The sequence below is a fragment of the Ammospiza caudacuta genome, chromosome 11 (assembly GCF_027887145.1).
Source record: "Ammospiza caudacuta isolate bAmmCau1 chromosome 11, bAmmCau1.pri, whole genome shotgun sequence".
Taxonomy (NCBI): Eukaryota; Metazoa; Chordata; class Aves; order Passeriformes; family Passerellidae; genus Ammospiza; species Ammospiza caudacuta.
This window is the reverse complement of record NC_080603.1, coordinates 25942532-25960060: the sequence shown is the minus strand read 5'-3', so window position 1 is coordinate 25960060 and position 17529 is coordinate 25942532. Positions and strand designations below refer to the sequence as shown.

The window sequence follows — 17529 nt, the reverse complement described above, 5'->3', positions numbered from 1 at the left end:
CTCCTCCTCCTCCTCCTCCTCCTCCTCCTCCTCCTCCTCCTCCTCCTCCTCCTCCTCCTCCTCCTCCTCCTCCTCCTCCTCCTCCTCCTCCTCCTCCTCCTCCTCCTCCTCCCGGCGCTCACCTCCCGCCCGCTCTGTCCGTGGGCCCGGGCCGGTCCCCGCGCCCCGCCCGCTGCCGCAGCCGCTGCGCCCGGAGCGGGGGAGGCGGAGCGGCGAGCCGGGCTCGGGGAAACCCGTGGGACGGAGCCGGCTGGCACCTCGGGCACGCCGGCTGTTCCTGCAGCGCCGTGCTTCCCTGGCTTTTCCCGGGAAAAAGCTGGCGTCGTGAGCTCGGCGGGATGCGCCGAGGCTTCTTATGGCAGCCCTCTGTCGCGATAGACAGCCTTCATATGGCAGCCCTCCATCGCGACAGACGCCCCTGCAGCGCGGTTATCCTGCCGAGGGTGCCGGCAGCTGCTGCGAGCATCCCGACTCCAGGGGGATGGGTGGAAAGAGCCGGAGCTGCAGCGCGGTGTTCCAGGGGGAGGAATGGGGGTTCGGGGTGGTTTCACACTGATCAGGTACCCCCAGGTGTCAGGTGAGGGGTCTGCAGCTCCCCAGCCCGGGGATGGACAGGAATTCACAAAACTTAACCTGAAATGCCATGGAATGCAGCACGACCCTGCCAAACATGAGGCTCAGCTTTGTGTAGCTTGTTCTGTCCCAGAGATAAAAAAAGGTCAATGTAGTGTCCTGCTCGATCCCAAACATCTACTTCAGGACATAACTTTGCAGTTGAAGTGAGGAATAAAAGTGTCAGAAATGCTTTTTCCCGGATTTTCCCCTGGAGCAGCCGGATTCCAGCCACGATCCCCTCACTGAACAAAGTGTCGCTGCTCTGGCACCCACCGGTGCCTTCCGACCTCAGAGGAATGCAAACCTTTGCAGGGCCAGAGGTAACAGCTGGGGTTAACGCTGTTCTTTTCCTGTTTGAACACATTTTAACGATGCTTTAAATCTGCTCTTTCCACAGCGAACGCCTTTAAGAGGAGCTTGCTCAAACAGAGCAGCGCAGGTGACAAAGGGGCCATGAGGATGTGAGGCTTTCATTCCCAACCCAGCAGTGCCCCTTTCTGCCGCTGCTATTTTTATGGATGTTGACTGTGGAACTGATGCTTGCTTAGCCTTTGATAGTAAAATATTCACATGCAAAGGCTTTGTTCAAAATTTACAGATGGTTGTGTCCCTTCCTAGCCCAGGGCAGAGCTCTGCCTGTCCTGGAGCTCGGTGTTGTGTCTGGGGTGGTGAAATCCCTGAGAGGGCAGAGCTTGAAAAGGCCAGAGTGGTTCTGTCAGTGATGGGTGGGTGGGTGTCACCCAATCCCCTAAAAATCCTGGCAAAAGCTCTTTGGGTTATCAGGGCACCTGCTCTGATGCCTTGTGCAGGCTGCCCTGGAGCAGAGGCTGGGCAGAGTCCCAGAATAAAGCAGGGATTTACCCAAAGGATCTCCTCCATGGATCCACCTTGGGCAGCACCAGAGCCCAGCCAGGGCTGCACCCAAGATGAACCAAAACGGCCCCAAAATGCACGAGCGCTGCCGGGGTCTCTCCCTGGGATCAGTTCTGCTCCATTTGCACCTTGCAGTTCATTGTCCCATTGCAGCTTTAGCCCCTGCAGTCCCACCCTGCTTGTTTTTCTCTCTCCAGCCCACGGGGTTTGTGCTCCTGGGCTGAGATTTGGGTCATTTGTCCTTGGTGCCCAGCTGGAGCAGGGATTGTTTTGTCTCCCTGCACTGTGCACACAGCTCACCTTCCCTAATATGAAGCTCAGCCCCACACACCAAAGCAGCACAGAATCTGGAAAATATAAAAGCTAAACCTGAGGCATCACTCCACATAATAGTATAATTTAGGGTATTTATTCCAGGGCCTGAACTTTCCAGAGAGGAGTTTACAGAAAGCTGTCCCACAGTCTCATCAGCACCCCTATGAGCTGCTGCTGCCTTGCTTCCGATGGGCACAGAATCTCTGAAGCTTGGAATCATTTTGGTTGGAAAAGATCTCCAAGATGATTGAGTCGAAGTGTTCCCAAAGCCACCACTAAACCCTGTCCCCAAATGTCACACCCCACAGCTTTTAAATCCCTTCAGGGATGGGGACTCCAACAGTCCTTGGAGGTCCCCAACACCTCAAGACCAGGAGACTTGGGTGGCTGTGCCAGGGCTGGACAGCCCTTTCCAGGAAGGGATTGTTCTCAAAATCCAAACTGAGCCTCCCCTGGCCCAGCCTGAGGCTGTTCCCTCATCCCTGGGCTAAGATCCCAAATCCCCCCGGCTGTCCCCTCCTGTCAGGAGCTGTGCAGAGCCATAAGGTCCCCCCTGATCCCCCTTTTCTCCAGGCTGAGCCCCTTCCCAGCTCCCTCAGCCCCTCCTGGTGCCCCAAACCCTTCCCAGCTCCCTCAGCCCCTCCTGGTGCTCCAGGCCCTTCCCAGCTCCCTCAGCCCCTCCTGGTGCTCCAAACCCTTCCCAGCTCCCTCAGCCTCTCCTGGTGCTCCAAACCCTTCCCAGCTCCCTCAGCCCCTCCTGGTGCCCCAAACCCTTCCCAGCTCCCTCAGCCTCTCCTGGTGCTCCAAACCCTTCCCAGCTCCCTCAGCCCCCCCTGGTGCTCCAAACCCTTCCCAGCTCCCTCAGCCTCTCCTGGTGCTCCAAACCCTTCCCAGCTCCCTCAGCTCCTCCTGGTGCTCCAAACCCTTCCCAGCTCCCTCAGCCCCTCCTGGTGCTCCATTCCCTTCACCCCCAGGCACATTCAGCAGTGGCTGCAGAGGAAGGTTCAGTGCTGTGTAAATGCCTCAGTTTGCCTTTGGCCCACTCTGGCTTATGAAACGGAGAAGGATTTGCCTCACAATAAATTTCAGATTGGCTGATAATCGAGTTTTGTTTGCCTTGAGACAAGACAGGGCTGAGGGGCCCTGCCAGGCCCTGCTGGTGTTTCCAGAGGGAAGAACCTCCCAAGCCAGAACTGAGTGAACTCGGGATTCTGAATTCTGAGAAGTAGGACAGGGTTTAACTGAAAGGAGGCTGTGGTTTGATTTATCAGGCCCTGCTGCTGATAGGCTCTGCTTCCTCCTGAGCTTCGTGCTCCTGCTGCTTCCTCCCCTGACTCAGGAGAAGCCTCTGGATTGTCCTTGCAAGGAATGAAAAGCAAATAAACAAAACAGAAAAAGAAAAAAAAGGGAAATTAAGAATTAACTTTTGAATTAATTTTCTATTACAGCAGGGTTTGAAAAGGAGAGACTTCATGTGGTTAAATAAATTTATTTATAAACCTAACCCATGCATTTATCAGCTGCAGGCTGACCCTTTTGCACTGAGCAAAGGAGCCCCAGAATCTCCCACTGCTTTACAATCAAAGATAAAATAAATAAAATAAAAGATAAGGAACACAAGCACATTTAATTGCCAACTTCCTCAGGGTTACCATCCTCCTGCTCCAGACCTGCTTGAACTTCAGCCTTCCCTAAGAGCCCTTTGCTTGTCATGGTAAAATCAGACCAAATTACTGCATAAAGCAGATAAAAGTACAGGAGTTTGTTTCCTTGTCTGCCCAGGGGCTGCTGCTCTGGGAGATCTGATCCCTTTCTGCTCTGGCCCCTGGGGATTTGTGTTAATTATTGCTGGGGACTCCAGCGTGGCTTTGGCTCCTGCAGGAAACGTCCAGCTCAGCCCCTGGGGACAGGAATAAAATCCCTGCCCTGCCAGAGAGGCCAGCATGGCTTTTGTAGAGTCTGGGAGTATTTCCTGAGCCTTTGGGCTGCCCCAGCCCTGCAGGAACACAACAGGTCAGGCTCTTCCCAGCCTGGATCACCAGAGGATTTCCCAGAAAATCCAATTTCACAGAATCCCAGAATTCCAGAATGGTTTGGCTTGGAAGGGACCTTAAAATCATCTCATTGCACCCTGCCATGGCAGGGACACCTCCCACTGTCCCAGGTCACTACAAACCCTGTCCCAGGTCACTCCAAGCCCTGTCCAAGCTGGCCTTGGGCACTGCCAGGGATGGAGCAGCCCTGGGTGCTCTCCCCACCTTCACAGGGAGGAATTTCTCCCTAAAATCTCATCTAAGCCTCCACTTCAGCAGACTTGAGGATGTTCCTGCAAACCCAACAAAGCCACAGCCTGAACTCTTCATTTTCTGTCACTGGGAGATCTGGATGTGTCTGTTCAGGTTTTGTCTGGCTGGTGAGGCTGTCCTGATTAAAGGAAAGGAAATTTCCAGGGTCAGCAAGGAAATCTGGCAGAGTCTGCAGAATATTGTGGGCTGAGGTGATGCTCTGGCTGAACCTGAGATTATCGTGTTGCTAATTGTGCTCCCAACTAATTTGGTGTGCGGTGATCCTGCCCACAGCCACCCTCTGCTGACAAATTAGAGAACAACCCTTTTATCAAATTAGAGAACAACCCTTTTATCTAATGACAGGGCAGGCTGCATAAAGCCCTGTGGGGTGTGGTGACAGCCCTTTGTGGGTGAGCATCTCTCCAGGTGCCACCACAGCTCCTGTTCTGGGGGTTGGTGGCAGCAGTGACCGGGTCTGACCCTCCCTTGTGCTGTGATTTCCTTGGGAGTTTTGTGCCAAATGAGTTCCGTGGTTCCTTCTGAGAAATTCTGTTTTATCTGTTTTATGTGGAATTGGGATTATTTATCAGCAGCCTTGTTCTCTTCAATATCAAAAAATCAATAGCAATATCAATTAATGTTCTGGGTTAATTGGCCTGCACCCAGCTAGAGGAGGTGCTGGGTGGAATTCTGGGATCAGGAACAAGTTATTAATTAGAAGGTAAAGGAATAATGAGAACAAGGGCTGGGCAGGATCTCCAGTGCTGGGTGAGTCACATTCCCACATCTCTGCTTCCTGCTGTGTCCCTTGGCCAATGCTGAATTGCTCCAGCCAGGCTGGAAGAGCAGAGTGTGTGATCTGCTGGGATAACTGCGATAACTGGGATAACTGGGATTTGTTCTTGACCTGCAGATCCCAGCGTGCCCATCCTGCCACCCTCACTGGGACACTGTGCTGGTGTTCACAGGACGAGGGAAGAGATGAGACTCTGACTCCATGTTTCACAAGGCTGATTTATTATTTTATGATATATATTATATTAAAACTATACTACAAGAATAGAAGAAAGGATTTCATCAGAAGGCTAGCAAGGAATAGAAAGGAATGGAATGATAATAAAATCTTGTGATTGACCAGAGTCCAAGACACCTGGGCTGTGATTGGCCATTAATTAGAAACAACCACATGAGCCCAATCCCAGATGCACCTGTTGCATTCCACAGCAGCAGATAACCATTGTTTGCATTTTGTTCCTGAGGCCTCTCAGCTTCTCAGGAGGAAAATCCTGATAAGGGATTTTTCAGAAAATATCATGGCTGCAGGATAGCAGGTGGGGATCCCCACCCAGGGAATGCCTGGGTTGCTCCCATCACTGCTTCCCAAGGGTTCCAGAGGAAAATCCAGTTGCTTTGGGAGGTTCAGGTTTCCCTCTGGAGGAGGCAGCTGAGTTTGGGGTGCTCTGGGAGGAATCACCCATTGAACACATCCCACCCTGGGGCTGGAGAAGATCTTCACCTGGTAGAAGGCCCAGCTTTGAGAGCAATCCTACTCATTCTAAAATCAGTTCTCCACAGGAAATTTCCATAAAATGAGGAATTCTTCCCACATCCAGGTTTTATTTTTTTTGTTTTGTTTCCCCCTATATAGGTTACTGCTCCCAATGCAAACAGGTTTGAACAGTGCAGGTCTCTCAGAAAATTAATTTTGTGTTCAAAAATTTCCATTTTGGGAAGTTATCCCAGGAAAATGTTCTGTTTGGAGCTTTGTGCTTGTCCTGGATGGATCAGGATGGCTCAGGGTTTGTGGGTCATTAATTCTTAGGGCTGGGATGTTGGACAGGGTGGGATTGTCGGGGTGTCCTGCCCAGGAATTGGGCTGTGGGGCCGTTCCAACCGGGATATTCCCTGATTTTGGTGCTTCAGCTGCAAACCCGTCCCTGGCCGGGCTGTTGGGAGCCCCTGGAGCTCCCTCTTGTGCCGAGCCTCACCTGGAGCAGCAATTCCCGTGTTTCCCAAAAAACCTCCTGAGTTTTCCTTCTCCATCCCACTCCTGCCCTCCATCCTGCTCCTCCCCAGCTCCACCTGCCAGCCTGGAACCCCTTTTTAAAAGCTCTTGTCCCCAGTTCCAGCACCGGGTGACATCTGGCACAGCTGCCACCTCCATGGAGCCAAAGGAATCCTTCCCACCTCAGCACTTTCTGCTCCTTCTCCCTTTCCAAGGGAAAAATGAGAGCTGGAAATGAAAAATGAGAGCTGGAAATGAAAAATAAGAATAGGAAATGAAAAATGAAAACAGGAAATTAGGTCACTCTTCTCCTGCCCTAATCCTGGTGTGATTCCTGGTGGGTGGGATGTCCTGTGCAGAGCCAGCAGTTTGACTTTAATGATCTGCTCCAACTCAGGATATGATTTGAGTCAGGAGATCTAATTTGACAATTATTTATAATTTATTGCTGTTATATATCCCCCGTTTATATTTTTGGAGAGATTTTGCTGCCTCTGCTGTTTCTGGGTGAGTTGCAGAGGAGGTGGAGAGTTTTAGGCATCTCTTCCAAAGAAATCAGTGGGAATCTTCCCTCTGATTTTAGTGCCCTTGCAGCAAGTTTGCAGATCAGAAAACATAAAATTCTCACTCTCCTTTGCTTTTTAATTCCCAAAATACCATAACCTCCCTGAATTCTTTGAGTCTAGCACACAGAGACAGTTTTATTCCCAGATTTTTGCTTCCTGCTGTGATTTGAAGGTGCTGCAGCACTGCCCTGTGCTGGAGCCCTGGATTTTATTGCACGGCCCGGATTTGCCAGAGCCAAGAAGAATTTGGGTGAAAGGAAACCAGAACTTTCCATTTCCTTCTTTCCAAGGAGTGTTGCAACACCTGCTGGGCTGAAATCACCTGCAAAGGGACCCTGTGCCACAGGATCCTCTCCTGAATTAAACCTCCAAGCCCTTTATCTCATAAAATGTTCATTACTGTGGGGAGCTGGGTGCTGGATGGATTTGCCAGGATTAAATGATGATTCCAGAGGCTTTGCTGCGGTGAGGGAATGGCAGCCCTGCCCCAAAGGAACTCCTGCCCCCCTCATTTCCAGCCTCTCATTTTCCCTGAAATCTGGCACTGGCCACAAGGAGGGCAACAATGCCAAAAAGGGCTCTTGAGGATGGTTTTGTTTCCCAAACACACAAGGAAAACAAGATTTCCTGGGAAAAAAGGGTGTCCATGACATCCCGGGGCTGCCTCACAAAGGGACCCCCGGGTGAAAAGGGGAGCCAGGGAATTTTATCCCTTTTCCCTTTGGTGTCTCCAGTTTCCAGAGCAGACAATGGATGCTTTTCTCAGCTCAGAGCTCCCCACAAAGGAAATCCCGGGGCAGGGTTTGGGATAACACCTGAGGGAATATGTGGAATATGTTTTACATCCCAAAAGGCTCTAAAACCCAGCCCAGAATAATTCCTGAGCTGTAATTCTGGTGTCTCCCATAAGTAACTGCGTGTTTCTGCTGCTCTAAATCTGCATTTCGGGGCTCTCAGAGGGATTGACTCCAGGAGGTTCTCAAATAACTCCCCAAATGGTAATTTTTGGGAAATAGAAGCTTTTGGAGCTCCTAGCCAGTAAATTTAAAGGGCAATAAATCCTTATTTAGGTGCAACTGCAGATTTAGGGGATTTGGACCAACATTTGGTGCAGGGGCTGTGGGATGCTCTAACTGATGCAGGTTTTCCCCATCCCATCTTCCCCCTGATATCTGAATTTTAGTAACACCAAATTTAATGAGACTGAATTTACAGGGAGATCATTTTATTCCTCTGAATCCAAAGGAAATCCCTGTGGAGGGGGATATTTTCTCTAGTATGTATTTTCTATATATTTTCTAATTTTCTATGTATTGTCTTTAGTCAAGCATTTAAATTCCTACACAAACCATTGCTTTTTTTCTATGTAAATGAAATAATTTTTACCCCATGCAGCATTTAAAGTTCTCATCACAAATGAATCCCCTCTACACCCAAATTTAAGCTGAGAACAGAACAACTATAAAGGCAAAACCCAAAGATTATTTTCTCCTTCATTTTCAGGTTTTATTTCTCTCAAGAATTTAATTCACAATTTGATCAAATGGGGGGAAAAAAAAACAAATTACCATCCAAAAGGAATTTAACATGTGTTGCTTTCATGATCCCATAGAGCTTTTTTATTTTTCCTTTACCCCTTTCCACACTCCCAGCTCAGGAAGGGGATTGTGATGCCAAAAATCTGCATTTTAAATACAGAGTGAAGTCTGGACCTTGCAGGAAGAAATGGAGAAATCCCACTGCAGAAATAAATGGACCTTGCAGAAATAAATGCACAAATTCCTTCTCCTTTGGGTCCTCAAATGTCAAAACTCTCCTCAAAACTGTCCAGGCAAATTCCTGCTGAGTCTGGTGGTACCCAATGAGATGAAGGAGGAGCATCCCTAAAATCCCCTAAAAATCTTTGGGGTAGAGCCAAAACATCCCAGGAGCATCCCAGGGTTTGAGGGAAGGGTTGGATTTCTGGGATTTTCCTGGGATTTCAGTGTCCCCTCACTCCTTGCAGGGGACTTTGCCAATCCAAGGATGAGGGAAGGGCTGGATTTCTGGGATTTCAGTGTCCTCTCACTCCTTGCAGGGGACTTTGCCAATCCCAGGGTTTGAGGGAAGGGTTGGATTTCTGGGATTTTCCTGGGATTTCAGTGTCCCCTCACTCCTTGCATGAACTTTGCCAATCCCAAAGTTTGAAGGAAGGGTTGGATTTCTAGCATTTCAGTGTCCTCTCACTCCTTGCAAGGGACTTTGCCAATCCCAGGATGAGGGAAGGGTTGGATTTCTGGGATTTCGGTGTCCCTGTGCTCCTTGGTGCCAATGCCAGGGCTGGGTTTCTGGGATTTCGGTGTCCCCAGCTCCTTGATGCCAATGCCAGGGTTGGGTTTCTGGGATTTCAGGTCCCCTCACTCCTTGCAGGGACTTTGCCAATGCCAGGGTTGGATTTCTGGAATTTCAGTGTCCCCTCACGCCTTGCAGGGACTTTGCCAATGCCAGGGTTGGATTTCTGGGATTTCAGTGTCCCCAGCTCCTTGGTGCCAATGCCAGGGTTGGGTTTCTGGGATTTCAGGTCCCCTCACGCCTTGCAGGGACTTTGCCAATGCCAGGGTTGGGTTTCTGGGATTTCGGTGTCCCCAGCTCCTTGCAGGGACTTTGCCAATCCCCCCTGTCCCCCCTGCAGGCTCTCATTGGCCACAGCAGCAGCTGGGACCAAATAAATCTGATTCTCTCCCAGAATAAATTCCCTTTTTGCAGGTGCCATGGAGGGGGGGTTCTCCTGGGAGCAGGGGTGTTTATAAGGTAGGAGAGAGTCATACAATTTAAAATAATAGAATTTATCTGCAGAAAATTTCCTGTCTATAATCAGTGTGTAACTGCATAGGGATTAGAGTTTTTCTTTCCTCACACATCTAAGAACTAGGAATAATTAAATAAGATAAAGTGCAATCATCTCCCTGATATTTAAAACTGATGGATTTGGGTTAAATTCCTCTTGTGAACTGGAATATCTGGAATTTTAGGAAGCATACACACAAAAAAGTGTATTATTACCATCTTATTATGGGAAATATGTTAATAATTAGTAGATATTTAGATCAAATTAAATGTAGATTAATTTATGAATTATATGGCACTGCAGCAAAGTTTAATTCTTCCTATTTTGTGTTCACTGTGAATTATAATTTTAGTGGGGGGATTCCAATGAATGATTTTATATTCAGTGGTGGTGAATTAATGTAATGAAGAAGCTCAAAATTTCAGTTTTATTTAAGTGCATTTATTTAGAATCACAGACTGGTTTGGGTCGGAAGAGACCTTAAAGATCAACTTGTTCCAATGCCCTGGCATGTAAAAAAAATCCTAAAATAATTATTTAAGGATAATTAATCTAGAAACAGTCTTGCCCATTGAAATGAAAATCTGTTTAGTGATTCCTTGCTCTGAGGATTTAATTTTTTCAGGGTGGTGAGGTAAAATTTGGTTGTTAATTATGTTTATCCAGTGTTTGACAGCAATCAATCAATCTGGCTGGGTTTGGGGCTTGTGATGTGTGACAGGAAAACTCAGGAATGGTTTGGATTTGAGAACTGATTTAAGATTTCTCCATAAAGCTATTAAATCCCTAAAATCTCTGAGGGGTTTTTGGTGTAAATAGTGGATTTATTTACTTATCTCCAGCTGGTACAGGGCGCTCCTGTCTGAGGATATTGCTCAAAAGGAGAAATTGGGGGTTTTTTTCCAGGTAGCAGATTATCCTTTTTCTCCATTTTTTCTCCTTTTTTCTCATTTTTCTCCTTTTTCTCTTTTTTCCCCCTTTTTCTCTGTGGCTGCAGCTGCAGGCTCTGGCTGCTCCCTGCCTGCCCGTGCTGAGCATCTCCCTCCACACCAACTTCCCAGGAAAACTCTTCATGGTAAGGGAAAAAAATCCCAGTTTTGGACAAAAATCTAGCCCTGGAATCCCATTCTAAATAAACTCACCCACAGGGAAGGGATAATTTATCCTTATGGATTGAAGGGTCCCAGTGGGCAGCTGCTGAGTTTTATTTTCTTTTTTGTTAGGGTTGGGGTTAAATGTGTGAGATAGTGGGTTTTGTTTGGATTTAGGTGTTTATTAGTTTTTATTTATATTATAGCTTCACAAATTGTGAGTTTTATAGTGTTTTACTCTAACAAATTTAAAAATGGAGTTGTATCTTTGTTTTTATAAGTTTTTATAAGGATAAACTGTTTTATTAACAAATGACACAAATTAGTTTTATTTTTAATTTAATTACTAGCTACTTGTGGCTTGTAATGTGGATTTTAAAATTATACATATAAAATTTCATTATACAATACTACTTTAATGAAGAAGAAGGTGAAGAAGAAGGATTCGCTTCTGCCTTAAATTTTTTATCTTGCTTTATATATATTATTATATTCTAAAACTGTAAGTTTTTACTACGTGATATTACACACTTTTATTTCAAACACACATTTATAATCTTAGTTTTATCATTTAATTGTGGAAGTTTTTTTCCTACAGCCTCAGGTTAAAAGCAGTGTTCTCTTGGAGGTCAGTGCTAAATTCTAAAATTCTCAGCAGATTCCAACATCCAGGAGTGACCACTGGGGGTTTTATGTGGGGAATCAATTTTCCATTCAACGATTTCATTTTGTTTGAAAATGGTGAGGGGAAAAAAAAAATTTAAAAATCACTTTTTTTCTCTGAAATGGATTTTTTAAAGATGGAAAAACGCCTGGTGTGGGGCTGGGTCTCCTTTTGCCCTCTGGCTGGCAGGGCTGGGGGGGTCTCTCCTGGAGGTTTCCCATGCTCTGCAATGCTGGGGCTCCTCAGGAGGGTTGGGTTTCAGCCCCAGCAAGAAAGGGGCTCTGTTCCATCTGCATTTACAGGTGGGGACCCTGCTTTAACAAAGGAACAAAGGTGCTTTTTGTGACGGGTCACCTGAGAGGCAGCACCTGGCCTAGAGGAGAAATTGGGGCCTTCTGCCTTTGCCCTTTCTCCCTGGCTCAGCTGAATCAACACCTGAAAAATAGAAAGAGCAGATGTGAAAGGTTACACTAAAAAATCCAGAAAATCAGGCAGAAATGGAAAAATATCAAGATAAAAATTTTGGTACACTTGATACTTTTGATACCAAACTACCTGAGTTTGGAAAGCTTGATGTTTCATTTTGCTTCCATTTATTCTTTTAGAGAAAGAGCTCTTTATTGTGTGTAGTTGTGTTGGGCTCTGAAATCATTATGGAATTCTCTCCACATCCTTCTAGGACCAAAGGGGGTTACAAGAGAGCTGGAGAGAAAATTTTCCCCAAAAGCATGGAGTGATGGGAATGGCCTGGAGCTGGAGAAGGCCAGGGTTGGGTGGGATTTTGGGAAGGAATTCCTCCCAGGAACTCCCTGGCTGCCCCTGGATCCCTGGCAGTGCCCAAGGCCAGGCTGGATGGGGTTGGGACAGTGGGAGGTGTCCCAGGGATGGAACAGGACGGGATTTAAGGTCCCTTCAACCCAACCTGGCCTTGAGCATCTCTTGGCATGGGGCAGTGACAACTCCTCAGGGGAAGCAGAGCCAGGGCCTCACCCCTGGCATTGTCTTGGCTTCAGGGAAGTAGAGGAGAAACAAGCAATGCCCCTGTTATTATTATTATTATTATTATTATTATTATTATTATTATTATTATTATTATTATTATTAATCATAATGATCATAATCATAATCATAATTGTATAGTTTTATATATAATATAATATAATGCTATATTATTATTTTTATTATTGTTATCATTGTTATTATCCAGGGAATAATGTGCCCTGACTCCATGATTCAGAATGCTGAAAATTGTTTTATTAAAAGTATACTGCATTACACTAATACTATATTATAACTGTACTATAGAGACACTATACTATAGAGATACTATACTATACCAAAGATACTAAAAAAACCCATGAATGGCTGAGACATCCAGGACACAGCTTTGAGTGACTGGCCAGTCACTCAAAACAACTTTCATGATGTCCAATTAACCAATTCATTTTGGGCAAACAATCCCCATAACACATTCCACATGCGCAGAAACGGGAGCAGCCAGTAGAGACACGAATTGTTTTCTCTTCTTCTCTGAGTTTCCCACTGCCTTCCCCAGGAGAAATCCTCGGGAAACTACTGCCTGCTGCTCTCTGTGAAGGGCAGAGGGGTGAGGCAGAGGATGCAGGAGGGTTTTGCTGTGTGTCTGTGTGTCTGTCTGTCTGTGTGTCTCCCACAGCCGCTGCCATGCCGAGCTGCCCGCGGCCCGTCCCGCTGCTGCTGGCGCTGGCTGTCCCCGCGCTGGCGGCGCTGAAGGTGACCCCGGCCGTGCTCTACACCAAGCCCAGACCTCCCCAGCCCCCGGCAGCCCCTCCAGCTATCCCGGGGAAAATCCCACTCCCAGCGGCGCCGGGCAGGGCTGAGCTCCCCACGCTTCTCCCCTTGGACAACTCCACGCTGGACTCGGCCGAGTTCTTCTTCAACTGCTGCGACTGCTGCCCGCCCATGGCGGGGCCTCGGGGCTGGCCGGGCCCCCCGGGACCCCCAGGTGTGCTGGGCCCTCCCTGCTGGGCTGGAAATGCCAAATCCAGCGGCTTTTCCCTCAAGAAATCATTGGGAGGGTTTGTGCAGCTGCTGGGGGAGATCTCAGCGATCTGCAGCTCTGATGCTGGGTGGTTTTGGCTGCTTTAGGGGCTCCTCGCCACAACAGCCGTGCATTCTTCTCTTTCTTATCACAACAGCCTTGCATTCTCTCATCTGACTTCTGCAAGCACAGTAAATGTTAAGTGATACACAGTGTGTAGTCAGCTACCCCTAATCAATCTCTCTGTAACCCCTAAATCTCCTGCCTCAGCTCTTCCTGAGGGCAGCTCTGATCGCTGCTCCCTGGGACAGGGACAGGAGCCGGGGAATGGCTGGAGCTGTTCCAGGGAAGGTTTGGGGTGGATATTAGGATTTTAGGGAAAGGTTCTTCTCCTTTAATCCAATGCACTCCAGGGATTTTCACGTCCCATGGCTTGGGAACGGTTGGCTCATGGAAATTGTGGTAGGTGTAAAGTGAGTTTGATCTCTCATCTCTTGATGGAAGAGTCCTTGTGGTGATTGAAGATACCATAATCTACTCCCAGACAGACACTGGAACCTCTGGATTCCCAAGGGGATGGAAAAGGGAAATGATTTCAATCCCTCCTTTCTGCAGTGTGGAGCTCTCGGCCAGGTTCCCCTTCTATATTGGCAGAATTAATTCTCCTTAAGGAAAAGGACAATTCCAAGCTCTGGCAGCTCCTCAGATATTGAAGGCAGATTAATTTCTGATGTTTTGTGAACCTCTGAGCTCCTGTGGCTCTGAGGCAGCTCAAAGTTGGTTTTAAAAAGTCTTTAACTAAGCCCCAGAGTGAAAGGCAGAGCTGTGAGATTTGATGATGTCAAATAAAACAAGCAGCTCTTCCCAAGGTGATGGAATCATCTCACATACACTCCTCAATGCCACACTGCTCAGGTATTGATGAAAATGTTATTTAGAAGTTAAACCTTGGAGTTACTGAGGTAATTTTGTTGATTTTACAGGTCCCAAGGGGGAGAAGGGAGATGCTGGGCTGCCAGGGCTGCCAGGATCCCCTGGCCCTCAAGGTCCAAAAGGCTCTAAAGGAGAAAGAGGTAAACCAGAGTAATGGAAAATGCTGCTGTCCTCATAAAACACCACAAAATTATTAAAAAACCCATATTTTTTAAAGCAAAAGAAAAATTCTGCCAGGGATTGAGCCCTGGAGGGGTTTAGCTGGCATCAGTGCAGGGACAGGAACTCAGGTGGTGGCAGTGTTTGTTCAGGTGGAATAGCAGCAGCTGCTCATAAAGATCTCACTCAAAAATTCTTGTTCTGAACAGGAGTTCAAAATCTGGGCTCAGTTTGCTTTGGATGAAGGACAGAAGTGAAAAAGCCGCCATGGAAATCGTGTGCAGGTGTAAAATCTGCATTTCGATTTCAATCTCTCAGGCAGAAGAGCTTCAGTTAAGACGCTGAGCCATCATTATCCATCAGTATTCCTGAAAGGAAGCCCTGCCCTTCACCTGGGGGTTTATCCTGGCAGGATCCTGCTGCTGCCTCTGGGAATCACGCAGGGTCCCAGCAGAGTCTGGTGCTGTTCAGTCCCTGCAGCCCCTTAGGCAGTGATCCACTCCTGGAAAAGCTTTTTGGCCATGCTGGAATGAGGAATGCAGGGCTGTCACCTTCTCCACCTTCCATGAAACAGCAGCAGCTGCCTGGCAGAGGGGCAGAAATCTCAGAGTGAGGTGGTGCTGGGGGCTGTGGGATCCAGCTGAGGCTCCTGGAGCTGTTTCCTCAAAACACACATTGCTCACCACGAAGTGAGGGACAGATAGTTCCAGCAGGGTGTGATGTTTGCTGTGCTGCACGCGCCAGCATCAATTAATTAATTAATTAATTAATCACTGCTGCAATGTCCTAGGAGGAAAAGGAGAGCAAGGAGAGAGAGGAGCGAGTGGAAGCCCCGGTTATCCAGGGAAACCTGGGCTGCAAGGTAGGTCTGGAAAATCCAGGATTGCTCTGGAAAACCCAGGGTTGCTCTGACCTTTCCCTCTGCTCGGGGTTTTACAAGAGCCTGGAAGGACCAACCCCTTTGGATGGTCCTTCCACCTCCAGAGCAATCCAATTTTATTGGTTTTAACTTTCTTTTTTATTGGTTTTAATCTTCATTTTTCCCCCAGGTGAAGCTGGAGCCAAAGGCAGCAAGGGCAGCTACGGCTTCCCTGGACTGAAGGGACAAAAGGGGGCTAAAGGGGACACCTGTGACAACGGCACCAAAGGAGACAAAGGGGACAGGGGGGATCCTGGGGAGCCAGGAGCTGGCGGAGAGCAGGGGGACAAGGGAGAGAAGGGGGACACGGGGGAGAAGGGTTACTGTGGGGAGCCGGGGGGCAGAGGGGCCAAGGGGGACAGAGGGGAAGGGGGCACCAAGGGCGAGAAGGGCAGCAAGGGGGACACGGGCACTGAGGGCATGCGGGGAGTGGCCGGCAAGCAGGGGGAGAAGGGCGAGCAGGGCCACAAGGGTGACAAAGGGGACGTGGGCCCTGTGGGCACGGCGGGCCCCGGCGGGCCCAAGGGCGAGCCCGGCGCCAAGGGCGGCCGCGGTGCCCCGGGCAGGAAAGGCTCCCGCGGGGCCAAGGGCGCCCGGGGCGACGTCCCCAGGGCCCCGCGCTCGGCCTTCAGCGCGGGGCTGTCGCGGCCCTTCCCTCCTCCCAACGTGCCCATCCGCTTTGACCGCGTGTGGTTCGACGAGCGCCACGACTACGACCCGGCCACGGGCAAGTTCAACTGCAGCGTGCCCGGGGCCTACGTGTTCTCCTACCACGTCACCGTGCGCGGCCGCCCCGCGCGCCTCAGCCTCGTGGCCAGCAGCAGGAGGGTGGCCAAGGCCAGGGACACGCTCTACGGCCAGGACATCGACCAGGCCTCCTTCCTGACCATCCTCAAGCTCAGGGTGGGCGACCAAGTGTGGCTGGAGGTTGGCAAGGACTGGAACGGGCTCTACGCCGGCGCGGAGGACGACAGCGTCTTCACGGGGTTCCTGCTGTACCCTGATGGTTTTGAGGTCCTTCTGTGAGTTTGTAACCCCGAGGAACAGCTTTTCCCTCTGGGTGTGAGAGGAGAAAAGGGCAGCACGTTGGTTTAGGTGTTATTTTTGTGAGGTTTTAACAAAAATGTTGATATTTCAAGACATGGATTAGTAGAAGTCACACATCCTTTGCCCATTGTCCAAGCACCAACAGGACCAATATGGGGAGGGCATTTCCCAGCACAGTTTGTAATTAGAACATTCAAATCATGGAATGAAACTCCTTCCCAGCTCCTGCAAGCCTTGCATGGCCCAGGCTCCCTCTAGGAATCAGTTCTGATCATCTCTGATTTTGATAAAAATGCCAGGGTTTGAATTATAGAGCTCAGCCAGATGGGAACATGAGCAGTAGGTTCCTTGAAATCACCTGAAAAGATTTAAAGCTCTTTTATCCTTGAATCAGTATTATTTAGTGCTTTAGTCTTGGTCTAAAAGAATATTAGATCAGTGTAAAAAACCCTCCTAAATCTTGTTCTTAAACAAAAATAAATCTGAGACTTTCAAAAGTAGCTGAGAGGTGAATATTTTATTTTATTGGCCTATTCAGACCACCAGGTTCTGAGACTGATGCTGTGGGATCATCCTTGGGATCATCCTCATCTGATGCTTGGGATCAACCAGATGGGAACATGAGCAGTAGGTTCCTTGAAATCACCTGAAAAGACTTAAAGCTCTTTTATCCTTGAATCAGTATTATTTAGTGCCTTAGTTTTGGTCATGAATTATGTGAAAAATTGTGTAAAAGAGAATTCAGTCAGCGTAATAAACCCTCCTACATCTTGTTCTTAAACAAAAATAAATCTGAAACTTTCAAAAGTAGTTGAGAGATGAATTTTTTACTTTAGTGGTCCACTCAGACCCCCAGGTTCTGAGCCTCTGATGCTGTGGGATCATCCTCGGGCTGCTGGGAGGAGGAGGAGACACCAAGAACAGACTTTGAAACTCCCTTGAGGTGTTGTGATGGCTCCGAGGACTTGTGGGAATGTTTAAAAAGCCTCACAGAGATCATTTGACCAGAAAACCTTAAATCCAAGCTGGTTTCCACCTTAAAAATATTGAAGAATAAAAAAAAAAATTCCTCATTTTTGAGCTGTTTTTCCTCATTTTTCACACTGTGGCAGAATGACAATGGATTGATTGAGGATGTGCTTTGTCTCATGGTGGAGGCCTGCTAAAAAAAAAAGCCGAAATATCTGTTCCCTTTCACTCCTGCTTT

General features: G+C 48.3%; 1 protein-coding gene across 1 annotated transcript; it reads left to right on the top strand.

Moving 5' to 3' along the window:
• The first annotated feature begins 528 nt into the window (after positions 1-528).
• Positions 529-16301, top strand: OTOL1 (otolin 1). Its single transcript, XM_058811866.1, has 5 exons — positions 529-577; positions 12920-13228; positions 14248-14337; positions 15147-15218; positions 15406-16301. The coding sequence occupies exons 1-5, from the start codon at positions 529-531 to the stop codon at positions 16299-16301; spliced, it is 1416 nt and encodes a 471-aa protein (XP_058667849.1).
• The last annotated feature ends 1228 nt before the right edge of the window (positions 16302-17529 follow it).

Excerpts from the sequence above, each read along its gene's own strand:
- OTOL1 (XM_058811866.1), top strand. The coding sequence starts at position 529 with ATGGGGGTTCGGGGTGGTTTCACACTGATCAGGTACCCCCAGGTGTCA. Across the intron at positions 578-12,919 it reads CAGGTACCCCCAGGTGTCAG|CCGCTGCCATGCCGAGCTGC; the intron begins GTGAGGGGTCTG and ends TGTCTCCCACAG. Across the intron at positions 13,229-14,247 it reads GGGCCCCCCGGGACCCCCAG|GTCCCAAGGGGGAGAAGGGA; the intron begins GTGTGCTGGGCC and ends TTGATTTTACAG.